The 23,620-nt window shown below is 32.0% G+C and overlaps 1 protein-coding gene across 1 annotated transcript; it reads left to right on the plus strand.

Moving 5' to 3' along the window:
* The first annotated feature begins 17,720 nt into the window (after positions 1-17,720).
* On the plus strand, positions 17,721-19,532 carry LOC111379761 (uncharacterized acetyltransferase At3g50280-like). The gene has a single exon (XM_023003199.1). It carries the CDS (start codon positions 17,814-17,816, stop codon positions 19,239-19,241), a length of 1,428 nt encoding a protein of 475 aa, XP_022858967.1. The 5' UTR covers positions 17,721-17,813; the 3' UTR covers positions 19,242-19,532.
* The last annotated feature ends 4,088 nt before the right edge of the window (positions 19,533-23,620 follow it).

Below are 23,620 nucleotides of genomic sequence, written 5' to 3' on the forward strand. Positions count from 1 at the left end.
ACTCCGTTTTCTCGTTTCTAGACCTCTTTTCTTACTTCTTTTTTTCAATTCTTTCACTTCTTCATTTCTTATTCTAGATTGTCATTCGGCAATTTACACTTTGATTTTCTTCTATGTTAGTCCTTTTGTTTTTCCTAAATCCACCATATTCATCAATATTGTCCTACAAATCATAATTTATGTAGAATAAAGCCATATTGCAACATATTTACCAACAATTATCCATGTTTTGTAGCCTAAATGGTTTCCTTATGAAGCATGTCCTTCTTTAGGAACTGATAAACTTAATTGAGAAAAAAAGGGGGGAGGGGGAGAGAGAGAGAGAGAGAGAGGTCTTGCATGATTCAAGGAAAGTACGATGACTTGATTGGAAGAATTTGAAAGCTAATTAAATTACTTCACAATTTTGGGGACTGAAATGGATGAATTCAAAGTTTTGAGGGTTGACTTGGATGCTTTAGAAACTTGAAGGACCAAAATTGAAGAACTTAGTAGTTGGAGGACCAAAATACAAGAATTCAATATTTTAGGGACCAATTTGGACATGGTCAAAAGTTGGAGACCTAAATGTATGACTTGAAAAGTTAAAGGATTGACATGAAAATACGTGGAACTTCAAGGACTAATATTATAGATATCTGGCGCATGGCAACAAGTGGGCAAATCTTATAGTTTGGCCTCAATATTTTTATTTAGCTTGGCGCCGAGCAACAGTCGCTATTCACGCTAGTCACTTGTTCGTGTTGGAAACATGATTTTTATGATTTTTGGACTTTTCAGGCACAATTTTGAATTTTTTGAAGACATATAAATTAGAAAACCTTAACATTGAGATTGTACTAATGTAACAATGGTGGATTTGTAATCCTAGTGCTTTACTATTGAATTTTTACTCTTAAGGCTTAAATCACATACACTGATTGATAATTAGGAAAATCAAATTCAAAATCTCGATTTTAATAGTGTGCCTTCTATTAAAATAATTTTAGTTAATGTAGAATCGATAATCAATCTTCATGGGACAATTATTATTATTATTAGTTGTTGTTGTTGATCCGTTCTTTCGCGGGATAAATTCGCTACAAGTTTTTAGCGTTTTTGAAGAAGGTTAAATTTTTTTGTCAATACTACTTTAGTTGATATTTGCATTAACAATTTTTTTTTCCTTTTCTTTCTTTTTTGATGACTTATCTCTTTTTTCATTGTTTCAGGGTTGCACCAATGCATGTATTGTTCGGACAAAATCCTCAAGTGTACGGGATTATTGACAAGTGATAGAAATAAGTGAGTTTCGAGTTTATTATTCCCACAAGAAATAAGATTTAATATCTAGTTAGCTTTTAGCAAATCCGAAATCATGTAATATCAAAAGAGTTTGTTTGTATGTCTTCTATATTACTCCTAAACTAACAAAGCAAATAAACTATTTATCTAATATCTGGATGTTTGTATTGAAATCGTGAATCCCCTTATTGCTATTCAATTCAATTTTTAATTCGTAATCTAGTAAATTCATGGGTTCAAGACAATCGATAATCTACTTTTATTCAATATTCTTTTTCAAAATATATTAAACATATATTTAATACGACCCGATCATATTCCTAATTTGAATTCATATGAAAATCATGTATTGATTCACATGATTGTACATGTCATAGATATTATTCCTAATACATATTACACGTTAATTTTGTTGTGTTCTAGAATTATTATGAGTATTCCTACACTCCAATAAGCAGCTCAGTATCCTATTGGTAATTAAGTAATCAAATATTTTAATGGAAATACAAAACCAATCAAGAAATATTAAACTAATTGTTTTGAATTAAAATAAACAAATCATAGAATTCATCATCCATCCAATACAATGAAAAACTTAGCCTAACATTCTTATGATTAATTACACAAGAATAATTGAAAAAACATCACCCGAAAATAAGAAAGATGGAAGAAGTAGGAGAAATCTACGTTCGTGGCTCAAGTCTTGAAATCAGGCTATGAATCATCAAAATCCTCGTATGATTCGCCTTCAATTTTATATATAGACGTGTTCTTCGCCTTCAAAATATATAGAATATGATAAAATTTAGGTCGAATAGAAGTTCTCCACGTTCCAATCGAGTTTGATACATAAAGGATGTAAAAAAGATTGCATTAAATTGGTAATAAAAATAAGGAAAATCAATTTTTATTTTTTTTTTTCCATTTTTGTACCAAAGAGTGCACCTAGGCATATCCAGGGTGCACACCTGGCTAGATTGGGATGCCTCAGGCACCCCATTTTTGGTTGGGGCATGCCCCTCCTGCAAGTGAGGGCGCACGCCTCATTTAGTTTTTTACGGTCAAATAATCTTCAGTATTTTTGTCATAACTTTCTCTCCCAATATCCAATTCAATCCGTTGGAAAGCTAACTCAGAGAGCTAAAATTCTTTTCGAAATATCATTTTTTCAATTCAAAAGTTTGCTATGCCAAAATTAGGTCTCAATATGAGGCTAGAAATCTAAATCATAACTTTTTCAGTTGAATGTGTGATAATATTTTGATGGGAAATACTAAAGATACATAATTTTTGATACAAAATATTTCGAGTGGGCCCCACCCACGTGAGAGGGTGGACACTCCCTATTTATATAAAAAAATATGTACAAGTATCTTTATCCTATTTTGATTATGCTTCATCTCTTTGACTTCTTCCCTCATCCATTTGACCTTCAGCATGCACAAATCTTCACCGTAAGGTTTGACTCAGCATTTTAGTATTTGTACTTTAATCCCTAAACTTTGGATTTGTTTCATTGCATGCATGTAAAATAGGGTAGTTCAATTATAATGTTGCACCAGCTGAGACTTGGAGTGAACAGGTTTACATGTAAAATAGCTAAGTTTTACACTGAATGGCTATGTTTACACCAAATTGATATTAGATAGAGTAAAAGATACATATTTTTTAACAAGAGAAGACTAATTTTTGTAATCTAACGATGTTCTAACCACTATAACTACCTAAATGTTCCTTCTGCTAAGTACAATATTATAAACATAAATTATAGAATTGGTTATCTACTACTATAATATATGCAGTATTTCTTTCTTAGAATTTATTAGACAAAATCAGTTGACTCTCCATGAGGAGTTTGGAGGGCTGAACCTTTCATCAGAGAATGTTGTCCAAGTGGCCGGTCCGCCGGCAGGATCGAGGAGATGTATTCCAATGAAGATACATGCATGTGTCGTTATAAGCTACGCAGCTACTAAATATATGTATCTATATAGTTTCAATATTTTGTCGTGTGAGGTCACACAAACTGATTATTGAAAATGAAGTAAACCCCTAAAGCCAAAATATGTATGGATACCTTGAATGTGCCATACTTGGGTACACCATGAGGTCAGTAACTAATTATCTTTGTATTAAATATATATTGGAAAATGAAATTTGAGTTATTATATTGTAAATAAAATTTAAACTTAATTGTCTATTTATGAAATATTAATGTCACTGTCTAGATGGCAGTTCACATAATGCATTAATGGAGATGCACTAAAGAAGCAACTAAATTACTACTTTGAGCTTGCCAGTGGTCATAACATTAAAACATCTTAGAACATCTTCATTAGACTCTCAATTTTTAAATAGCATATTTTATCACTTCCAAAAAATATTTATCATTTTTCTCTGACTTTTATTTTAACTAGCTTTTCTCTAGATTATTTTATTTATTTTTCTACGTTGAAAATTGAAACACTTTGAATACAATTAATTATAGATAGTGATTTTGACTCTCCAAATCTACTCTTTAAATTAAAATGTTAATTTAAATAGTCTCTTCGAGTATAATTTTAAGGGTTGACTCTTTAAAATATGAGATTCTCATATTTAAAGAGTTTTTTTTAAAGAAGCTCTTAAAATATTACAATTATAATATTGGAACCAACACAAATTATCACTTTAGAGAAGTTAATAATTTATCAATAAATTAAGTGAAGTCATTTCTGGTTAGTGCAATACAAGTGTTATAAATGTCAAGCACTTCTTAAATTATCATAGTTAAAATGAAATAAATTGAAATAGCCTACTACAACAAAGATAAAACTCATAAAAGTAGGCCCATAGTGATTGGAATTCCTTATGGAAGGACTTTCTCTCAATAGTTCAAATGTCGAGGAGTATTGAATAGGCCTACCAATGATGATTGTGATTTAAATTATAGCTATATATTTTCCATTTGTTTTTTTCAAAATAAGCCTTCCAAGCATAGTAATTTTAAATAATTATATATTGTAAAATGAAAATATACCATATGAGATTTATGCATTGCATATTATTAGAGATGAGGTTGAGTTTAGTTCGAATACAAGTTTAAACAACCAACATTAGATGCATGTTTTCAGAAAAAGAAAAATAAATTGAGAACATACTTGTCAAGTAAAAAGTTACTTAAAATCTATTATATAATATTTTACTTATTTAACCAATTATTATTTTATATTTTCGTTATGTACTAAAGGATTCAAATAAAATTATTAGCTTATATATTTAGTAAGATTATTAATTTAATACACTACTTTGAGTCGAGGTCGGAAAATTTTATTGACTACCATGGACATCTTCTTTCATATTTATACTTTTCTTCTCATTATTAATAAATTGCTAGTTACAAAAGTAGACAATCCGAAACGAATTAAAACGATAGGAAATGAGATCGGAAAATTTTAGTGTTGGGAATTTTGTTTTAGACGGGCAAGAAAATCAATTGATCTTATCTACAAATGACGGTCAGAGAAAGAAATTGGCATAAGAATCATATTGCCTTAGACTTGAAATGTTGGCTTAATTGTAGAATTAGTAGAATCAAAAGAAATTGAAAAATAGAAATTTTGATTTTTGCCTATACGTTCGCATATGCTTATTTTTGTTCGTACACGAGATGTGTTTTGACCAAAACAGAATCAAATTTGTTTCTACTATGTGTACACATAGTGTTAGAAAATAGTTGTTGGTTAGTTTTTTAATTTGAAACTTGGGGATCTTTTTTTCAAAAGTTGCCACTTTTGATTGTGTTTTGGCACCATTTCGTAGTGTATTGATTGATGCCTATAAATAAGCGATGAATGATCAATACAAACACATTAGAAATATTAAAAAAAATCTTGACATCCACATATTATTCCACATTGAATCAAATTATTGATCTACATTCATATTCAATATCTTCCTTGTGTTCTTAAAGTTTTGGAGGATTACACTTGTGCTTTAGCGTTGAATCCTTTACAATGCTAGATATAATCCTACAAACCATTTGTCAAAACCGTTAAGCATCTCATTCAATCCTAAGAGGGGATAAATATCGTTTAAGAACAGCGATCCCACGTTCAAGCCTTCAAATTTGTTCTTAACAACTTTCTAGTTTCTTCATCTTGTTGCTACAATCTTTTGTCATTCCTTTTGTCTCTTCTCCAAACCCATTTGTTTCCAACAATCTCAAGCGATATTTCTACAATGGAGAGCAAGACAACAATGACGACAATCAAATTTAAAAATCAAGTTGATAGATCGAGATTTTGTTCGTGTGGATCATTTGATGGCATTAAGTTCACGAGATGATTCGATTCATAGAAAGACACGAATCCAGATTCTTCATTTTAATTTGGTAAATTATCACTTCGCCTTCTCCAAATTCGGTAAGTTGAAATTGCATTTCAATTTCACGCATACACGCGGTATGTTTTGTGAATATAATATACACATTATCTATGTTATACCTCAATGATTATAAGATGAATCTCGATTGTGCATAAAATTGTTGCATGTGTTCATAAGAATACTCGTGAAGTGAAAATATGGAAACCATGACATTGCATGAAAATTAAAGATGCATGTTCATTTCACGGTCATCTTCTATAAAGTATATATGATAAATATTTGATGGCGTCACATATGGACTTCATGAGAATACATAGAGATTTCCTACTAGTGGAAGGAATCTAAATATTATGTTCATAATTACAAATTGCGTAGTTTTATAAATTCCTTACATGATATATTTGGCTGGATTAAAGCATGTGTGTGATCTTGTAATTTGAATATGCTTTACTATGGAAATTGATTTATATGCAATATATGGAAATTGTAGAGGTTTATGAAAGACTATGGTGTACTTGACTTGGTGTTAACATGAAAAACTCAAAAGAATAGCATGATTGTTTATTAATGAGAATTAAGCCTCTTATTGGTAGAAAATTATGTAGAATATTAGAAACATTCTAGGATCAGTTTAGATGATGGAAAATGAGTGTCTTTCTTTGTTAATCCAAGTAATTTACATGGATGTACTAACGTGGAAAATGTGATTTGGAAAGGAATAATAGATGTTTTTTAAAATTGTTAATCCATGTTGGACTTGATATCTCGAGGATTTTTATATTATTATGGTGTGACCATCTCTCTTTACATAATCACTGTTATATTAAATTAGGTCTAAAAGGACCTTACATTTGCAAAATTTATGATCTTCTCTAAATGGCTTGCATAATCCTATATTTAAAATATGATTATGTTTACAATGAGAAAGACAAAGTGATGTGAGGCAATTTAATGGCAATTATCATAACCATTGTTGAGTTTAACTATATGACTCGTATGTACTTGTAAGTTGAATTTGTCTAAGTGAAAATCATCATTTGGTGGCGAGAATTAACTCACATAATGACTTGAAATTGGAAATGGTTCATATGCTTGGAATGATAATATTGGAAGAATGCCGACTACTTGTTGAAAGTGTATGACTTCCAATAATCATTTCTTTTATTGGAATATGAGAATGACATGATAAACTAGTTGGTTGAGTTCATGTCTTGTTAAAATTATATTAACTTTAGTTAATGTTGATAGCCTCAATTAATTTGATAAAATTAAGAGAGATGATTTATGCAAAATTGTGTTTACATGTGAGTATGACAAAACGTGATTTTGTCCAAATGTGAATAAGGTGAACATGTACCTTATTATTCAATATGATATAATGCTATCTTGTGAGAGTGATAAGTTGTAAATGATTTGAGAACTTGCAATTCGTGTGAATTAAGAAAATTAGTCTTCTTTATTGATTGAATTTTTGACTTCAATCGTGGAACCAATTAAGTTGGCTTATGCTTGAAAAGCATTGTTGGTCTATGAGATGACCATGATCAAAATTAAAGATAGTTGGATTGAAGTAAATTGCGAGTTAACAACCACTATCTAAAAATACTTAGACTTTCACAAATATTATCATGATGATAAGTGAATTGAAATATGAAAAAGTTGATGAACTCTAAGTTCAAGTATAGCCCAAAAATGTGGGGGTGAACATAAATGGCTGTGAATCTATATGAGAAGTTCAAAAACATGTGAATGTAATATTACTAGATAGCATATGTATTCCTAAATAAGGAATTATGGGGATAACTTAGTTTAAAAAGTTACGATTCCCTAAACCTTTTAATCATAGAAAGATACCTATGAAGGAGAAAAGGTAAAAAAATTCTTATACAATTATAAGGTTAACATACATTAAGTTTAAAGTGGATGAAATGGGTGAAAGCAGGTCATGGCGCTTACAAAACCAATGGGAATATTCAAAAAATATCCATAAATTGAAGATCATTGTAATGATTTAATGATGATAAGTGAATACCTAAGTATGAAATTCACAAATTAAAGTGATTGACTAGTGTAATGGTTGATAGAAATCTTCCAACCATGTTTGAATATCAATAAAACTTTAGATAAAGCTAGTGAGAAAAAGATTTTTTAGAGATGAGGAGTCGTATCTATCAAATGAATCGATCGTTGGCTAACTATATTTGATAAGATATTAAATCATGTGTAATGGAAAGTCTAAACATGTAAGTCTTATACTTGACTTCACAAGGAAATTATCAAAAGTGGAATAATTTTCATTGAGAATTTAGCGGATCTTTTAACTAGATCACTAAAAAGAAATTTACTAGTATCTACTTCGAGTAGGACGTGATTGAAAATCCTAAACTACAAAGGTCCACCAATGACAGCAACCCTACATGTCATTATTCAAAATGTAATACATGGGTTCAAAGGGTAACAACAAGTTATTTGATATGTGTATAGTTACAGCATTATTAAAATCCGCGATAACCCTATCTTAATTAAAATAATGCTGGTTGTTATTGAAATGAGGTTTGAGCTTTAAACTCTTAATGAAATTCAGTGTTAAAATACAAGTACCTCTAAAAGTAACAAAAATATTGAAAGAATTTATCTAAACGAACTTTGAGGTGGTGCTGCCTCAATAGAGAGTTAGAGGTTCATTCTTAAAAGTTTGTTAAATAGGATGAGCACAAGGTCATAAAAGCGCTAAGCGAGTTGAGGAACTTGAGAACATGTGATACTTATATGTGTGTTCTTACCGATATTATCACAATGAATAATTGATTCAAAGCTTCCATTTTACCTCTAATTCTGACTTTACTTTATTTGAATTACACTATGATTAGATTCAAATCGAAAGATATCTAATTCTTATGCATAAGTGTCGTCATTTTAAACATGTGATCATATTGATTTTGAACTAGTGGGAGATTGTTTAATATTTGTTCAAAATCAATGGAATGATAATGGGCTAATCGTTGGGCTCAATTGTGGAATTAGTAGAATCAAAATAAAATGAAAAGGGTAATTGGCACAAAACGTCCTTACCTTTCAAGTCTATTGTGGAAAATGTCCCTACCTTTCATTTTTTGGCATTTTTGCCCTCATTTCAACCTTTCTTTGCGCTGGACGTCCTTTCGTCCATATTCCGTCAGTTTTTCCATTAATTAAAGGGTAATTGGCACAAAACGTCCCTACCTTTCAAGTCTATTGTGGAAAACGTCCATATCTTTCATTTTTTGGCATTTTTGCCCTCGTTTCAACCTTTCTTTGCGCTAGACGTCCTTCCGTCCATATTCCGTCAGTTTTTCCGTTAATAAAATACAAAAATACCTTTTTCTTTCCATAAACAAGGGTAAAATTGTCCTCACCCACTTCACCCCTTTTTCCCACCATCAACTTAGTCCATAAGTAACAGTAGCAGCAACATGAATCTGAAAATACTTTAAATGATTAAGTTAAATAAAGAAAAAATATCGTGAACACATTATATTTCACAATTCCACAACTACTGTTGCTGTCATCTTGTGTCACTGGAAAATTTTAGAAAGACATATTAAATGGGTAGTCAATTTATAATGAGCCAAAATGGTGAATGGCTCTTTTTGGCTCAATGGAGAAGATGAATGGCTCATTTTAAATTGACTCATAATAAATTGACTACCCATTTAATATGTCTTTCTAAATTTTTCCAGTGACACAAGATGACAGCAACAGTAGTTGTGGAATTGTGAAATATAATGTGTTCACAATATTTTTTCTTTATTTAACTTAATCATTTAAAGTATTTTCAGATTCATGTTGCTGCTACTGTTACTTATGGACTAAGTTGATGGCGGGAAAAAGGGGTGAAGTGGGTGAGGACAATTTTACTCTTGTTTATGGAAAGAAAAAGATATTTTTGTATTTAATTAACGAAAAAACTGACGAAATATGGACGGAAGGACGTCCAGCGCAAAGAAATGTTGAAATGAGGGCAAAAATGCCAAAAAATGAAAGATAGGGACGTTTTCCACAATAGACTTGAAAGGTAGGGACGTTTTGTGCCAATTACTCGAATGTTTAACGGAAAAACTGACGGAATATGGACGGAAGGACGTCCAGCGCAAAGAAAGGTTGAAATGAGGGCAAAAATGCCAAAAAATGAAAGGTAGGGATGTTTTCCACAATAAACTTGAAAGATAGGGACGTTTTGTGCCAATTATCCAAATGAAAAATATAAAATTTGATTTTTGCCTATGCGTACGCATACACGAGATGTGTTTTAGCTAAAAAAGAATCAAATTTGCTTCTACTATGCGTACACAAAATTTATACTATGCGTACACGTAGTGTTAGAAAATAGCCGTTGACTAATTTCTCAATTTGAAACTTGGAGGCTATTTTGGATTAAAAGTTGTCGCTTTTAAATAGACGATTAATGATCAATACAAATACATTAGAAACATTGAAAAAATCTTAAGATCTACATATCATTCCACATTGAATCAAACTATTGATTTACATTCATATTCAATATCTTCCTGGTATTTTTAAAGTTTTGGAGGATTGTACTTGTGATTTAGCGTTAAATCATTTACAAGCCTTGATATAATCATACAAACTATTTGCCAAAACCGTTAAGCATCTCATTCAATCCCAAGAGGGGGCAAATATTGTTTGAGGACAACGATTCCGCGTTCGAGCCTTCAAATTTGTTCTTCACAACTTTCTGGTTTATTCATCTTGTTGCTGCAATCTTTTGTTATTCCTTTTGTCTCTTCTCCAAATCCCTTTTTTTTTTTCCAACTGGATAAAGTAAAGCTTAAGTCAAAATAAACCAAAGTGCATGTTAGGTAAGCCATACTAAGACTAGATGGTGGAATAAGTAAAGTTGTAGCTTCTTTCTTTCTTCATTGCTTCCTTTCAGTGTGCTCTCTGCTGCTATTTAATTCTCTCCTGGCAAATGTGACATAAAACTATTGTTCAGAAAATGGAAGGAAGAGATCATTCAAACAGCAAAGTTAATACAATTTTTGACTTAGAGATCCTTTAGAATGACTCCTTTCACTAACATGAGCCTAAAATGATCAAAATCCGAAGAATGGACATGGGCTCATGTCATGGCATTGAAGATAAAAGGCGTCTGATTTGATTCTCATTCGTAAATCAATAGTAGCTCTCAGAGTATTTGGATACAGTTTGAGCAGAAAAAATATTATTACTTAGTCACTCGTCAAATCGAAAGGGTGCAATTTAAACACTAAGACCACATCAACAAATAATTTTTTATTCAAAATGAGAAACACGATTTTTCTATCAAGACGGTTCTCTTCAAATGTTGACATGTGGCTCTTTAAAATGAGATTCAAAGGGTGCAAATGATGCAAAATATAAACATTAAGGACCATAGAAATAAATATGAAGATGTCAGTCCTCGGCCTTGAAAGCAGATTGATCTTGCACATAGCTCAAAGAAATCGGTCTTAAAAACAATAGTTGTAACATAAAAAATAAAATTAAGTAAATTGTTGATGCATGGTCGGTCTTGACCTATCGCACGCTTAGCAAGAAAACAGCAAGAACATTAACCCATTAGATTCCAACTATATTAATTAATTTTATAATCAAACTTTAAAATTAATTTATAGTTAAATATCTAGAGCCAAAGAAACCTACCGTTAACCCATTAGATTCCAACTATATTAATTAATTAATTAATTAATAATTAAATATCTTTAGCCGAAGGAGCCTACCAAATCAAATAATTAACTAACCAAACACTAAATAATTAACATACCAATGTTATAAGTAGAGCAAAAATCAACAAAGATTTTACAGAAATAACACTTGACGAGTTTCCATTAAAAGATTAATTAAAAAAAAGAAAGAAAAAGAAAAAAAAAATGCCAACAAGATGTTGACACATAGCACCCTGTGAAAAGCCTGTATCTGAAACTTTTTCTTATTAACATTCCCTACTTCTACCATTTTAAATATTACGCCGACGTATCGAAAAAGACGGTTTTGCTGCTTATTTTTTAATTATTTAACCGACTTTTCTCATCCGGTAATCAATAACATACGTTTACTGATATTAATTAAAGAGTTAATCCCAACTTGATTATAATTAAATAGTTAGAATCCAGAAATGGGGGAATGACAGCCAACATACAGAACGTAATTAGCCGGCGCGTATTAATTTCATCTAATCATCATTATATTAAAAAATTGTTTTGGGATTTGGGATCATGAATTTGGATTCGTCACCCAAATTCAATTGGGTTATGTTATGCAAATTATAATAAAAAAAATTAAACCCAGATTGTGTTCGATTTTAATTTAATTTTAATTTAAGTGAAAATCAATAATTAATTTTAACCACATATTTTATTAATCCTACAACTTTTCAATCATATATTTTATCAACTTCTATCAAAATCTACTAAAAATTTGATTTTAATCCTCACCAAACAAGGGCTAAATCTTTGAGTCTCAATTTTTTTTTTCCAAATTCGTTTCTAATCATACAACATTTTTAATAAAATATTTTTGTATGTAATACAAAAATTTTCCTTACTTTTAATCAGTGCTCTAGAAAGCGTAGTGTGTGATAATGCTTGAAGGCTAAGCTTCGTTTGATGTGAGTCTAGACAAGACTTAAACATAAAAAGACATTAAAAAAAAGAAAAAAGAAAGTGTTTTCTTATTTTAATATTATTTTAAATTTTAATCAATCTAAAAATCATTTAATAATATATACTAATTATAGTACCAAATGCAATTTTAAAAGCTTAATAAAATAAATATATTTCAAATAATAAACAAGATATACTATACTAATACTACTTGAAATATATGGAGATTTTTAATTTTTTATTAATTAATTAGTAAAAGATAGAAAAATGATTAATTAACTTAATAAAATGCAAATAACTATTTATACAACTACAATAAAATCAAAGGTACAATACACTGCAATCAAATTCAATTTTCCATACATTACAGCCAAATTAGATGTATATATTATAGGCAAATTAAAGGAATTCTTATCACACATCGAAAGTTTACAACAAAATTCTTTGATATGTCCTCTATAAATTAGTGGGTCAATAAGTGAGTAAACAACTTTTTGGACCTTTCAATGAAAACTTTACGTTAAAAGAAAATTGAAAAAAAAAATGTTAATAATGCATGGTGCGCCTAGGTGCGCTAGTGTCGACCGCTAAATTGGTATTTTCTCCAAGCCTTGCATCTTGGTAGTGCGTAGGCATCGTCAAGGCACGGAATTTAGAACATTACTTTTAATTACATATGTTCTCCAAAAATAAGGTTTACATACTTTGAAGAAGATAAATTGTGCATTACTTTGTGTCCAATATCACGTACTATTAATTGCCTTTAAATCTACGCTTTTGGTTCCTGAAAGTGTATGATCAAAGAGTATATAATATGTAGACCGATGCCTGCTGCTTCATTTCGGAGAAAAGAACCATAAATATGCCTATCATTAGAAGGAAGAAGCGTCATAAAAAGATTCATTGTGTTTCATCTGTAGCAAAACTACGAATGGGAGCTAGCAAATCGGAATCTATTGAAAAGGTTCTCGAGATATTAATTATTATATACTCCCTACGTTTCTAGTAATAGACTTGTTTTCATTTTCATACACATTAAGATAGCATAATTGTTATAGTTAAAAACATAAAATTCACTTAGATTATTCCTAGTACATCCTTACATTAAATAATTATTTAGATAAAAAATTGTTCTTTTTTGTTGGTAATAAAATTTATTAAAAATAATGTTACTTGTACATAATTATTTACATATAGATGTCAAAAAGAAATTGGGGAAATGTTATTATTATTATTATTATTTTTGGATGAAGAAATTTTGACCTAATTATATCTCATCATATCATGTATATGTAAATCATATTTATATATAGTACAATCAATATATAAAATAATGATAAATTAAAAATTTAAGAAATTAACTTTACTTTTCATTAGAAAACAATTTATAATTTGAGACAAACGAAATAAAAAAGCCAAAGAGGAAATTACAAAAAAAGTCAATTTTGACATACTTATTTGTAAAAATGTCCAAAATTTTTCAATGTCCATTTTTGTAATTACTTGGACAAGAGTACCCCTAAGTAGCTTCCATGCGAAGCTATATTAAAATGATGTTCTTGACATTTCAAATGTCGTTCTCGATATTTGAATCCGTTTATATTTCAAAAGTATACATGTCAAATCGCAATATTAAATGTCTAGAATGACATTTTATTTCGAAAATGATATTTTTCTACACTTTAAATGTTATTCTCGATATTTCTGCATCTAGCATTACTTGTGATTTTACATGTGCAATATAAAATTATTTATTCTTTCATTAAGAGTAAAAAAAGGATTTGGTATTAAATTTGATCATTTTTGGAAAGATTATCAAAAGTGGACATTTTTAAATTAATATACGTAAAATTTGACATTTTTGCAAATACCCCAAAAGCAAATCTTTGTTTATGAGATAGAGGATGTATATAATTATGATTATGATGTGGGCATTCAGCAATCCAAGGGAAGAATTCAGAATTTGTTGCAAAATATGAGACCTTCCTTGCCTCGAGTTTTGTACTTCTCTTCTTACTATAAATACTAATTAGAAGCCAATAAAACGCGCTGCGTTCTAAGAGCCCCACATGTCCTTCAAATTCAAGAAGTAAAATAATCAAGCAGGCTCAATGACAAGAAAAAAGTCGATTGTACAGAAAAATAATTTACAAAAGACGTACAGATACTCACATGAGGGCAGATCACATGTGAATTATGTTGGAGGAATTTTGTGAATAGTGACGCCAAAATAAGTATAATGATGGTTTGTAAATCCGTGTCGAAAATTGGACAGAGTAACGACAAAGAAAACACAAACAAGAAGAAGAAGAAAGTAGGGACAAAGCCGGGACAAGAGTTGGACTCTTTGTCCTTAAGTCGAATTTGCCCCGCAACGGTGCCTACGGATTTCGGCAATCGACTCCCAAGATACAACGGCTACACTTGTGTTTGTAGCACTCCAAAACACAAGTACAACGAACCAAATTTAGGCTTATGTACTCCAAGGATGAAATGAAGGAAAATCAAAATAAATGAAATGATTTTGATTTTGAATAGAAGAGAGGATGAGAGATGTTTTGCATATCAAATTGTGAGGAATAGAACACCCAAAGAGTCCTATTTATAGACCATGAAAGGGTGTGGACGAAATGGTTGAGGCCAAACCATGCACCCTTTCCAAACAATGCACCTTTATGAAAAGGTGTCTATTCACCGGACAACCGTGCGGTACTGGAATTGAATTTGACGTGTGATCGCGCGGTTTACCAACCATGCGGTCGCACGGTCAAATATTTTGACCTGATTTTCGTCATTTTTCGTAATTTCTCATTCATCCGGTATTAGTTTTCGAAATGCCAAATATACCCTTCAATACAGGCAGGTCGATCCCCGTTTGTGCGCCCCGAATCGGCGAAGTGGCAAACAATTTTGCCTAAACGGATTGAGTCGAGCTTTTAAGTATTTGGTCGAAGTCGATACGAAGTCACTTTAATCGATTTTCAATTCTCGATTTATTTAACCAATATCCAACAAATTAAAATATTACAAAAAATAACTCATCCACCCATGCATGTGTGTATTTTGTATGAGTTCTGTACGTATAGCTTGACTGCAATGATAAGGGTAATTTCTCTCCCCAAAAAAACTGCATGAAATTGATTTAGCCCTTATACGTCTTTTCATTCTTCAGAGCATTCATTGGGAATGAGTTGATAATTTTTGATTGGCCACTATTTGTTTTTGTTTTTCTTTTTATATTACTGCGAATGAAATTTCACCTAGTTTATGTGTAAAAAGAAAAGGTCTGTCAATAAGCATGTTTATGTAGCAAGCTTGCAAATCCAATCACCTTTGTACACTCTTGTAATGTTTCGCCACCCTTCCATCTATCAAACTCAACTCTTGTAATATTTCTCTCTTACCCTCAAAGATCAAACTCAATTCATGAATTTATTAAGAACTCATTCTTACGACTTATGTTAGGTTTCAGTTTCTCGATCAAGATTGCTGGATGACTAAAATGTAAGGTCGATGGATCTATATGTATAGCAATAATCTTTTTTAATACTCATACATTTTAATAGGCGCATAATTTTTTGAATAATTGACTTTAAGAACGAGAGGATGCCATAAGTATTTGGAAAATCGGACGAAAAAGATATTTTAAAAGTTGATTGCTATAGTTAACAAAAGGTTGGTTTTTAGCATTCAAAGGTGATTGATTGTATAATAGTTAAAATTTTGGAAAAATTAGGAGACCTCTCAGCCTTTCATGAAGAATAGAATTGACTCCTAAAAATGGATTTTTGACTCCCCCACCTATTTACGATTGAGAGGTTGGATTCTCACCTAATGGAAACTATTAGTCTATTACTTTGATAGATGAAGAGTCAAAGTTTATCTAAAATGACTATTACGTCCTAACTATGTATTAAATGCTATTTATTTTTCTTTTTCCTTTTTGTTTATTTAACAGATTTTTTTATTTTTATTTTTTCAATTTGTTTATTTTTCCATTTTAATCTTTTAGTATTTAGTTTATAGTTAGGACATAATAGTCATTTTAAAACAAAATTTTCAACTATCAACATACTCACCTCATCCCATTTGTATAGACTTATTTTATTTTTCACACAAATTAAAAAAAAAAAAAAAAATCTTATATTGCTCCCGTTTGGTAGCAATTTTTCACTTTAAAAAATTAATTTTTTGACCGTTATTTCATTATTTCACACTATATCAATCGTAATTTTTAACTTCTTCACTCATAAGTGAGATCCATTTTTCTTTCTAATAGTAAAAAAATCAATTCTCCTAATTACAACTGAACAAGCCCTCAATGTTATTGAAAAAAGCAATTTTTGCCAAAAACTTTACTAATTTGACATTATTTAAGTTTGTACAATTTTTCAAGATTAAGTGGAAAAAATTAGTACTGAGCAAACTAAATAAAAATATATTAGTAAACAAACAAAACAAACATTCATAATATAAAAACCCAATTATATGATTGGAATAAGAAAACAAGGAAAGTCAGTTTATATAAATGAGACAGATGGAGTAACAAATTAGATTAGGTGGAACCCAATCTCACATAATTGCATGTGTTGGGTAGTCAACCCCTCAATTTTAAAGATTAGTAAGTCGATTCTACACTTCACCCAAAAAGAAAAAAGGGAGTTTAGTCCTAATTTTTTCCCAAAATTTTAATTTTCTTTCTCCTCTAATAATGTTTGTTATTATAATGTCTATTTCACCAACATGTCAACGGGGGATAAACTGACTATCTTCACGTATCAATCATGCTATAGTGATATAATGATTAACATAATCTTTCACATAATGTCATATGATATTTTATTATTAGACAGTTTAAAATACTGTCAACATTTTTATTCAATCATGTACTATCACATACATGTTTGCTAACCTCTTTATCGTTTTTCTTCTATCAAAATAGATTAATCCTTCAAGTATAAAATATGAAATTAGCACAATGACCAATTCTAATTCTAATTTCAAACGTGTTGGGCGTGCAAACCCAACACTTACAGAGGTCTTATCGACTCCTCACATAGGTGGAGTGGGTTTTTTTTTTTTTTTTCATTTTTTAAGACGTTGAGGCCCACGTTGAGGTAAGAACAATGAGAGAGAGGGCCTCTACCAGGCCTCTTACAGGCATGGTAGAGGAGCATTTTACTTCTATTTTCAGTGCTCCGCAAAAATGATGAATCCCAATTTTTGTTTAATTAAACATTAAGTTATTGAGTTAATTGTGATAGTTGTACACGTGCCCTTCCAATCATACAATTTGCCTAAGTCAACCCAAATATTCAGTATCAGCAGTGCCCACCGGCTTACCCATTTAAAAATCCTCAACCATCAACCTTGACCAGCCACCTTAGCAAATGCATGAACCCAACCACACACCCCCACCCCTATAAAAGCCACTCCTCCACTCTTCACTCTCAGTTCTCACTTCAATCCCTCTTCTCAAGTGAGCACAAAAAGACTGCGAAAGCATAAATTCAAGAATTGAAAATGCCTTCGCAGTGCTTTCCTCTGGTCTCCAAATGCACAATTTTCCCAGCCCATAAATCCAATTTGGGTGTCCTTAGACTTTCTGTTTCGGACCTCCCCATGCTATCTTGTCACTACATTCAGAAAGGGGCTTTGTTTACCCGCCCACCATTTCCCATTTATCAACTCGTTGCTCTACTCAAAACCAGTCTCTCACAGACATTGACACATTTTCCGCCACTTGCGGGTCGACTCACCACCGATTCGGAGGGATATGTTTACATTACCTGCAATGATGCTGGAGTGGATTTTATCCACGCCAATGGGTCAAATATTTATGTAAGGGACGTTCTGGGCTCCATTGATGTGCCTCAAGAAGTTAAGGGGTTCTTTGCTTTTGATCAAAAGGTGAGTTATGAAGGCCATTTCAGCCCTATTCTTGCCGTTCAGGTCACGGAATTGGCTGACGGAGTTTTCATTGGTTGCGCCGTGAATCACGCTATTACAGATGGGACCTCCTTCTGGAATTTCTTTAACACTTTTGCTGAGATAAGTAGAGGTGTCAAGAGGATTTCAAGGACGTCGGATTTCTGTCGTGACTCGGTTTTTATTTCTCCTGCAGTGTTGAAACTCCCCGCCGGCGGACCTAAGGTTAGTTTCTCCGTCGACGCTCCGTTGAGGGAGAGAATTTTCAGTTTTAGCAGAGAATCAATTCAGAAGCTGAAATCCAAAACCAACAATCAGAAATGGGAATTAAATATTATCGAATTGATGGGCAAACAGAGGAATGACCCGTTGAAATTTCCCGACGGGAAGTTGACGCCGATAACTTGGTTCAGAAACGCCATTTCCAGGGAATCAAATTATTCATCAGATCAAACGGCCGAGATTTCATCGTTTCAATCACTATGTGCTCTCTTATGGCGCGGCATCACGCGTGCCAGAAATTTACCAGCTTCCAAAAGGACAACGTTCCGGATGGCAGTGAATTGCCGTCACCGACTGGAGCCGAAGCTGGAGCCTCTATATTTCGGCAACGCGATTCAGAGCATTCCAACATTCGCAACTGCCGGTGATGTTTTGGCTAAAGATCTACGGTGGTGTGCCGAGCAATTAAACAAAAATGTGCTAGCGCACGATAACGCTACCGTACGAAAGTACATAAGTGACTGGGAGCAAGACCCAAGGTGTTTCCCATTGGGAAATTTTGATGGCGCGATGATCACAATGGGTAGCTCTCCCCGATTTCCAATGTACGATAATGATTTTGGATGGGGTCGACCTATGGCGGTTCGGAGTGGTCGGGCCAACAAATTTGATGGCAAGATTTCTGCATTTCCGGGACGTAATGGTGGTGGAAGTGTTGATCTAGAGGTGGTTTTGGCGCCAGACACCATGGCATCGTTGGAATCTGACTCAGAGTTCATGGAATTTGTTTCGGGTTATTAGATAAATTAACGAGTAATCCTTACTGGAATTACAATCTCAGTCTACGTAGCGTTAATGTGGTATTAAATGATTGGTAAAATTAAATTAATCATTTAATTTTACCTTTCATTCAAACTATCATCTAAGTCCACCTGGATTAGGATTGTAACTCTAGTGGGACTACATGCCATTATTCTAAATTAATTATCTCATTATCATATATTTTCAAATGTATTTTTTATTATTTAATAATGCTATTTATGTAGGATCTTGACAATCATGAATAATGGGTTCATCGTGATAATGTCACATTTAATGAAGTTTGAATGCATTTTCGGACATTGAACAAAGAAATACTTCAGTAAAACGATCAAATCGTCCAAGTGGTGCGATCGTCCTTTAAGGGAGGGCCACCTTGGCGAGTGACCCACCACGTTACCTCAAGGTGTGTGGGCCACCCATCGAGGTAGCGCCACGCTCCATTGAACAATATGATAGTGATCATCATATTACCACATAAACCAATAATCGTCCAAACACTAAGTTAAAAATATTATTCTTTTTTATTGCATGAGAAATATATTAATCATAGCATAATAATAGCGAAGATTGCAACTTTTATTTCTCAGATAAAGACTCTGGAATCTTTCATTTAAGTTCAACGGCTATGAGTGATTTTAAAGAAGTCAAAGATCAAATCAAATCTCCTTTGCAAGCCATACCAGGAAACAATTCAAAATAATATTGAACGCTTAGCCTTCCATGGTGAAAAATAAAAATAAAAACACAACTAAAATAATGTAAAAACTTGTTGGATTGTGATGTCAATTCAGTTTAACTGGGAAATGAAAATCGAAGTGATGAAGTCCAGAACTCGGAACCAAATAAATGGACTAAAATCGTTTTTTGACGTGCAACTTTAGTTGCCTCCTAAACTTGATAAGTAGTTAATTGTTTTTGACCATTGATCTTGATCTGAGATCAATTGCGATTGCTTCTAGAAGTTTCTGTGTCTTCTCCTCGCCTTCTCCGTCGTCTTCAACCTATGGTTGGAAGATTTTTGGGAATTTTCTTTGTGAACCAACGAGTCTTTGGTGTGAGAAGAGGGTTTTAATAACAAGGTTAGGGTATTCAAGTTCATAGAAACAACTTCAGTGCATTTGTTTGGGAGCGTCCGAGTTTTTTGTTTCAATTTGATACACTAATTTGAGCCATTTGTGATACTTTGATGTCTTGGTAAACACGCATAGAATTGTAATTTCTTTGAGAGTGATAGTATATTGATGTTCATTACTATTCGATTTTTGTATAATAAAGTTAAAAACAACTTGAATCCGTTTTATCCAAGGATTCCTGTGATTATTTCTAGTATGGAATGAGTCGCCAGACACGGACTCCAGGAATGATTCAAGAGTTCGGACTTGTTTAATATTGCATTGGGTGAATTCTGCCTTTTTCCTCTCAGCTTCCTCGACCAGGCCTATGACAGAGGCTGGATGGCAGTAAGCAAGACCGAAGGGAGAGGTGTGAATGAAGATAAATTAACTTTGCATTTTTTCCTGTTTCTTGGTGCAAACCCCATCTCATTTGTGACTCCACATCTACATAAATGACAAAAACATTGGCTTTCTGTGTGTTTTCTTCTCAAACTACGAAAATTTTATTTTTGTTTCACCTGCCCAACTATCAAAATGTTATCTCTACTAATAATATTTTAAACATAAATGATAAAAAGAGTTATCTACTACAATAATATATGCATTATTTGTTAAAATAAGAGCAAAGTATGGCCCAAAATTAATTAGACTAAATCGGTTGACTTTAATTGAAGAGTTTGGCCGTATGGTCATTTGTAGCCGAGAGCACAAAACTTTAATAGGAATCTAGCTAGGTGTGACCACTTGATGGTCGCAACTGCCGAAATGTCTAAGGCATGGGCAATGTCTTGATCTCATGTCGATGCCATGGCAGAGTTACACTAGGGAAGTTGCATTTCGAGAAGTTTCGGTGCAAGGAAACAATGTTGATAATCATTTAGGAATGATTGAATGGATAGTGCATGGACGAAGGCATGACACAGACAGAACCAAACATGCAAGGTAGTTGGGTTGGCTTTCGAAGAAATGAAACCTAGTAGATTCGTGGTGTGCATACCTGAAATTCATTTTATGGACAAGTTTCAAGTTGGCTGGACTAAGTTCACTGAGGCGGTAACTTTCGGCAATTATATGTCAAGGGATTGACATATGCAAAGCAGTTTTTGCAGACAAGTTGGTTCTTCTCTGGTTGGGACAGTTTTCTTGGTAAGAAACATCTGAAATCTTGCCTTAATAGCTAGGGCATTGTTATGATCCATAGCCTAAGTGTGTGAGTTATCTTTTATTGTGGTACTAAGTGGGAATTGTTTTCTCGTATTTCGTGTGTTCATTTATCATTTCTGTCCCTTGCCATGAAGGCGAAATTGGAAGTAGAAAGGTTATGCCTAATCAAATTTGTCCGACTCTCCAAGAAACTAATCATCTCTATCTACTCTATATTATGCCTTACTCATGGTTGATTTGAGCGCCATACGACCCTTCCTCCCATTACATCTCTTCTCCAAAGGATGATGCAGTTCGAAGGCAAGAATGATATTGTGCATAGTCTACTTATATTCTGAAATGAATCATGCTACAGTAATATAATTATTAACATAATGATTGACATAATACCACATGATAGTTCATCGTTGGATTGTTTTAAACACAGTCAACTTTTTCATCCAATCATATCTTGCCAACTAACATTATAATTTATATCACTTTATCTGTTAATCACTTTCTGTCGAAGTGGTATAACACTTCTAATATAAGACCAGGAAGTACTCATATAAGACCTAGCTCTGTTTTGGGTTCAACACCAAATTTGTCTAATTGACTGAACTTATTGGACCCATCATTTAGAACCTTTCGAGACAAACCCCGATACCTCTTCTTTTCTTATAGTCATTAGCCAATTCATTAGGAAAAAATATTCTCGACTGAAGTATTGTGAAAATTGTTTTTTATTCATACAATAGCATTAATTGATAATATGATATTATGTGCAGATGATGTCTAAAAGAAACTGGCACAAAATAAGTTTTGTCTCTGTTTGTCATCCTTTACTTTACAATCTTTTTATATTATTTTTCTACAGTATTCATTTTTAATCACACATTCTTCATTAAAATAATATTATATGCAAATTAAAAAATATTATTCCTTTCTAACCACGCATTCTCTATCAATCACTCTTTCATAATACATTTCTTCAAATTAACGGGCTCAAAAAGAGCCTTTCTAAACAATGTGAATCTAGATAAAGATTTTTGACTGATTCAATTGGATTCTTATACAAAATCATTTATTATAGTTAGAAAACAAGAAAGAAAAAAAATTATATATTTCTAGTTTGACGAGCTTATTTATTACTTACCCAAAGTAAATAATCACTTAAAATTTCTGGCGAGAGAATGAGAATTTTCCTATAGAGCTTAGGTGAAAATAAATTAATATTGAATGATTATCTAATCTAAACATCAAGTGTATAAATTCACATTTTACCGTAATGCATCAAATTACTAACAACCACTATTCTACATAGAGAAATTACGTTAGTGAGTGACTGCAAATAAGATTGTCCAGATAAAATAAAATAAAATAAAAAAGAAGGAAACTTTTGCATTGTAAGCAACAAGTTAATTACTTGGTAATTAAGAAAAATTGTTGATGCATGGTTGGTCTTTAATTGTAAGACGTAACAAGAAAGAATCTAAGAACATTAACCCATTGGATTCCAACCACTTAGCCGCCAAATTAATTACTTTTTTAATCAAATACTAACTAATTAATTATTATATATAAATAGCCAAAAGGAGTTATACATTGACCTACCAAGTCAAACAATTAATAATTCCAACCACAAAATTAAACATTAAACCCCGCCGACATATCGGGAAAAGACGGTTTTGCTGCTTATTTTTTTTAATTAATTAACCGACCTTTTCCATCAGGTAATCTAAAACATAAGTTAATTAATTATAATTAAATAATTACTCCCAACATACAGAACGTAATTAGTCGGCGCGTAATAATTTATCTAATCATCATTATTATTTAACAAATTGTTTTGGGATTTGGGATCATAAATTAGGATTTGTCACGTAAATTTCATTCATTCATGCATGCATATGTACAACATTATGCAGTTTATTTGAACATATACTGGACTAGAATAGACAATTGAGGAATTAGCAGATATGGGTATTATCACAGGGACGAAGTTTGGGAGATTCTTTAGCCAAATTTTCGTCTATGATGGCACTAAAGTTCTCACTCAATCAGTCCACGAATTTGCACAATACACACGAAAAAACAATA

Source organism: Olea europaea, unplaced genomic scaffold, assembly GCF_002742605.1.
Source record: "Olea europaea var. sylvestris unplaced genomic scaffold, O_europaea_v1 scaffold203, whole genome shotgun sequence".
Taxonomy (NCBI): Eukaryota; Viridiplantae; Streptophyta; class Magnoliopsida; order Lamiales; family Oleaceae; genus Olea; species Olea europaea.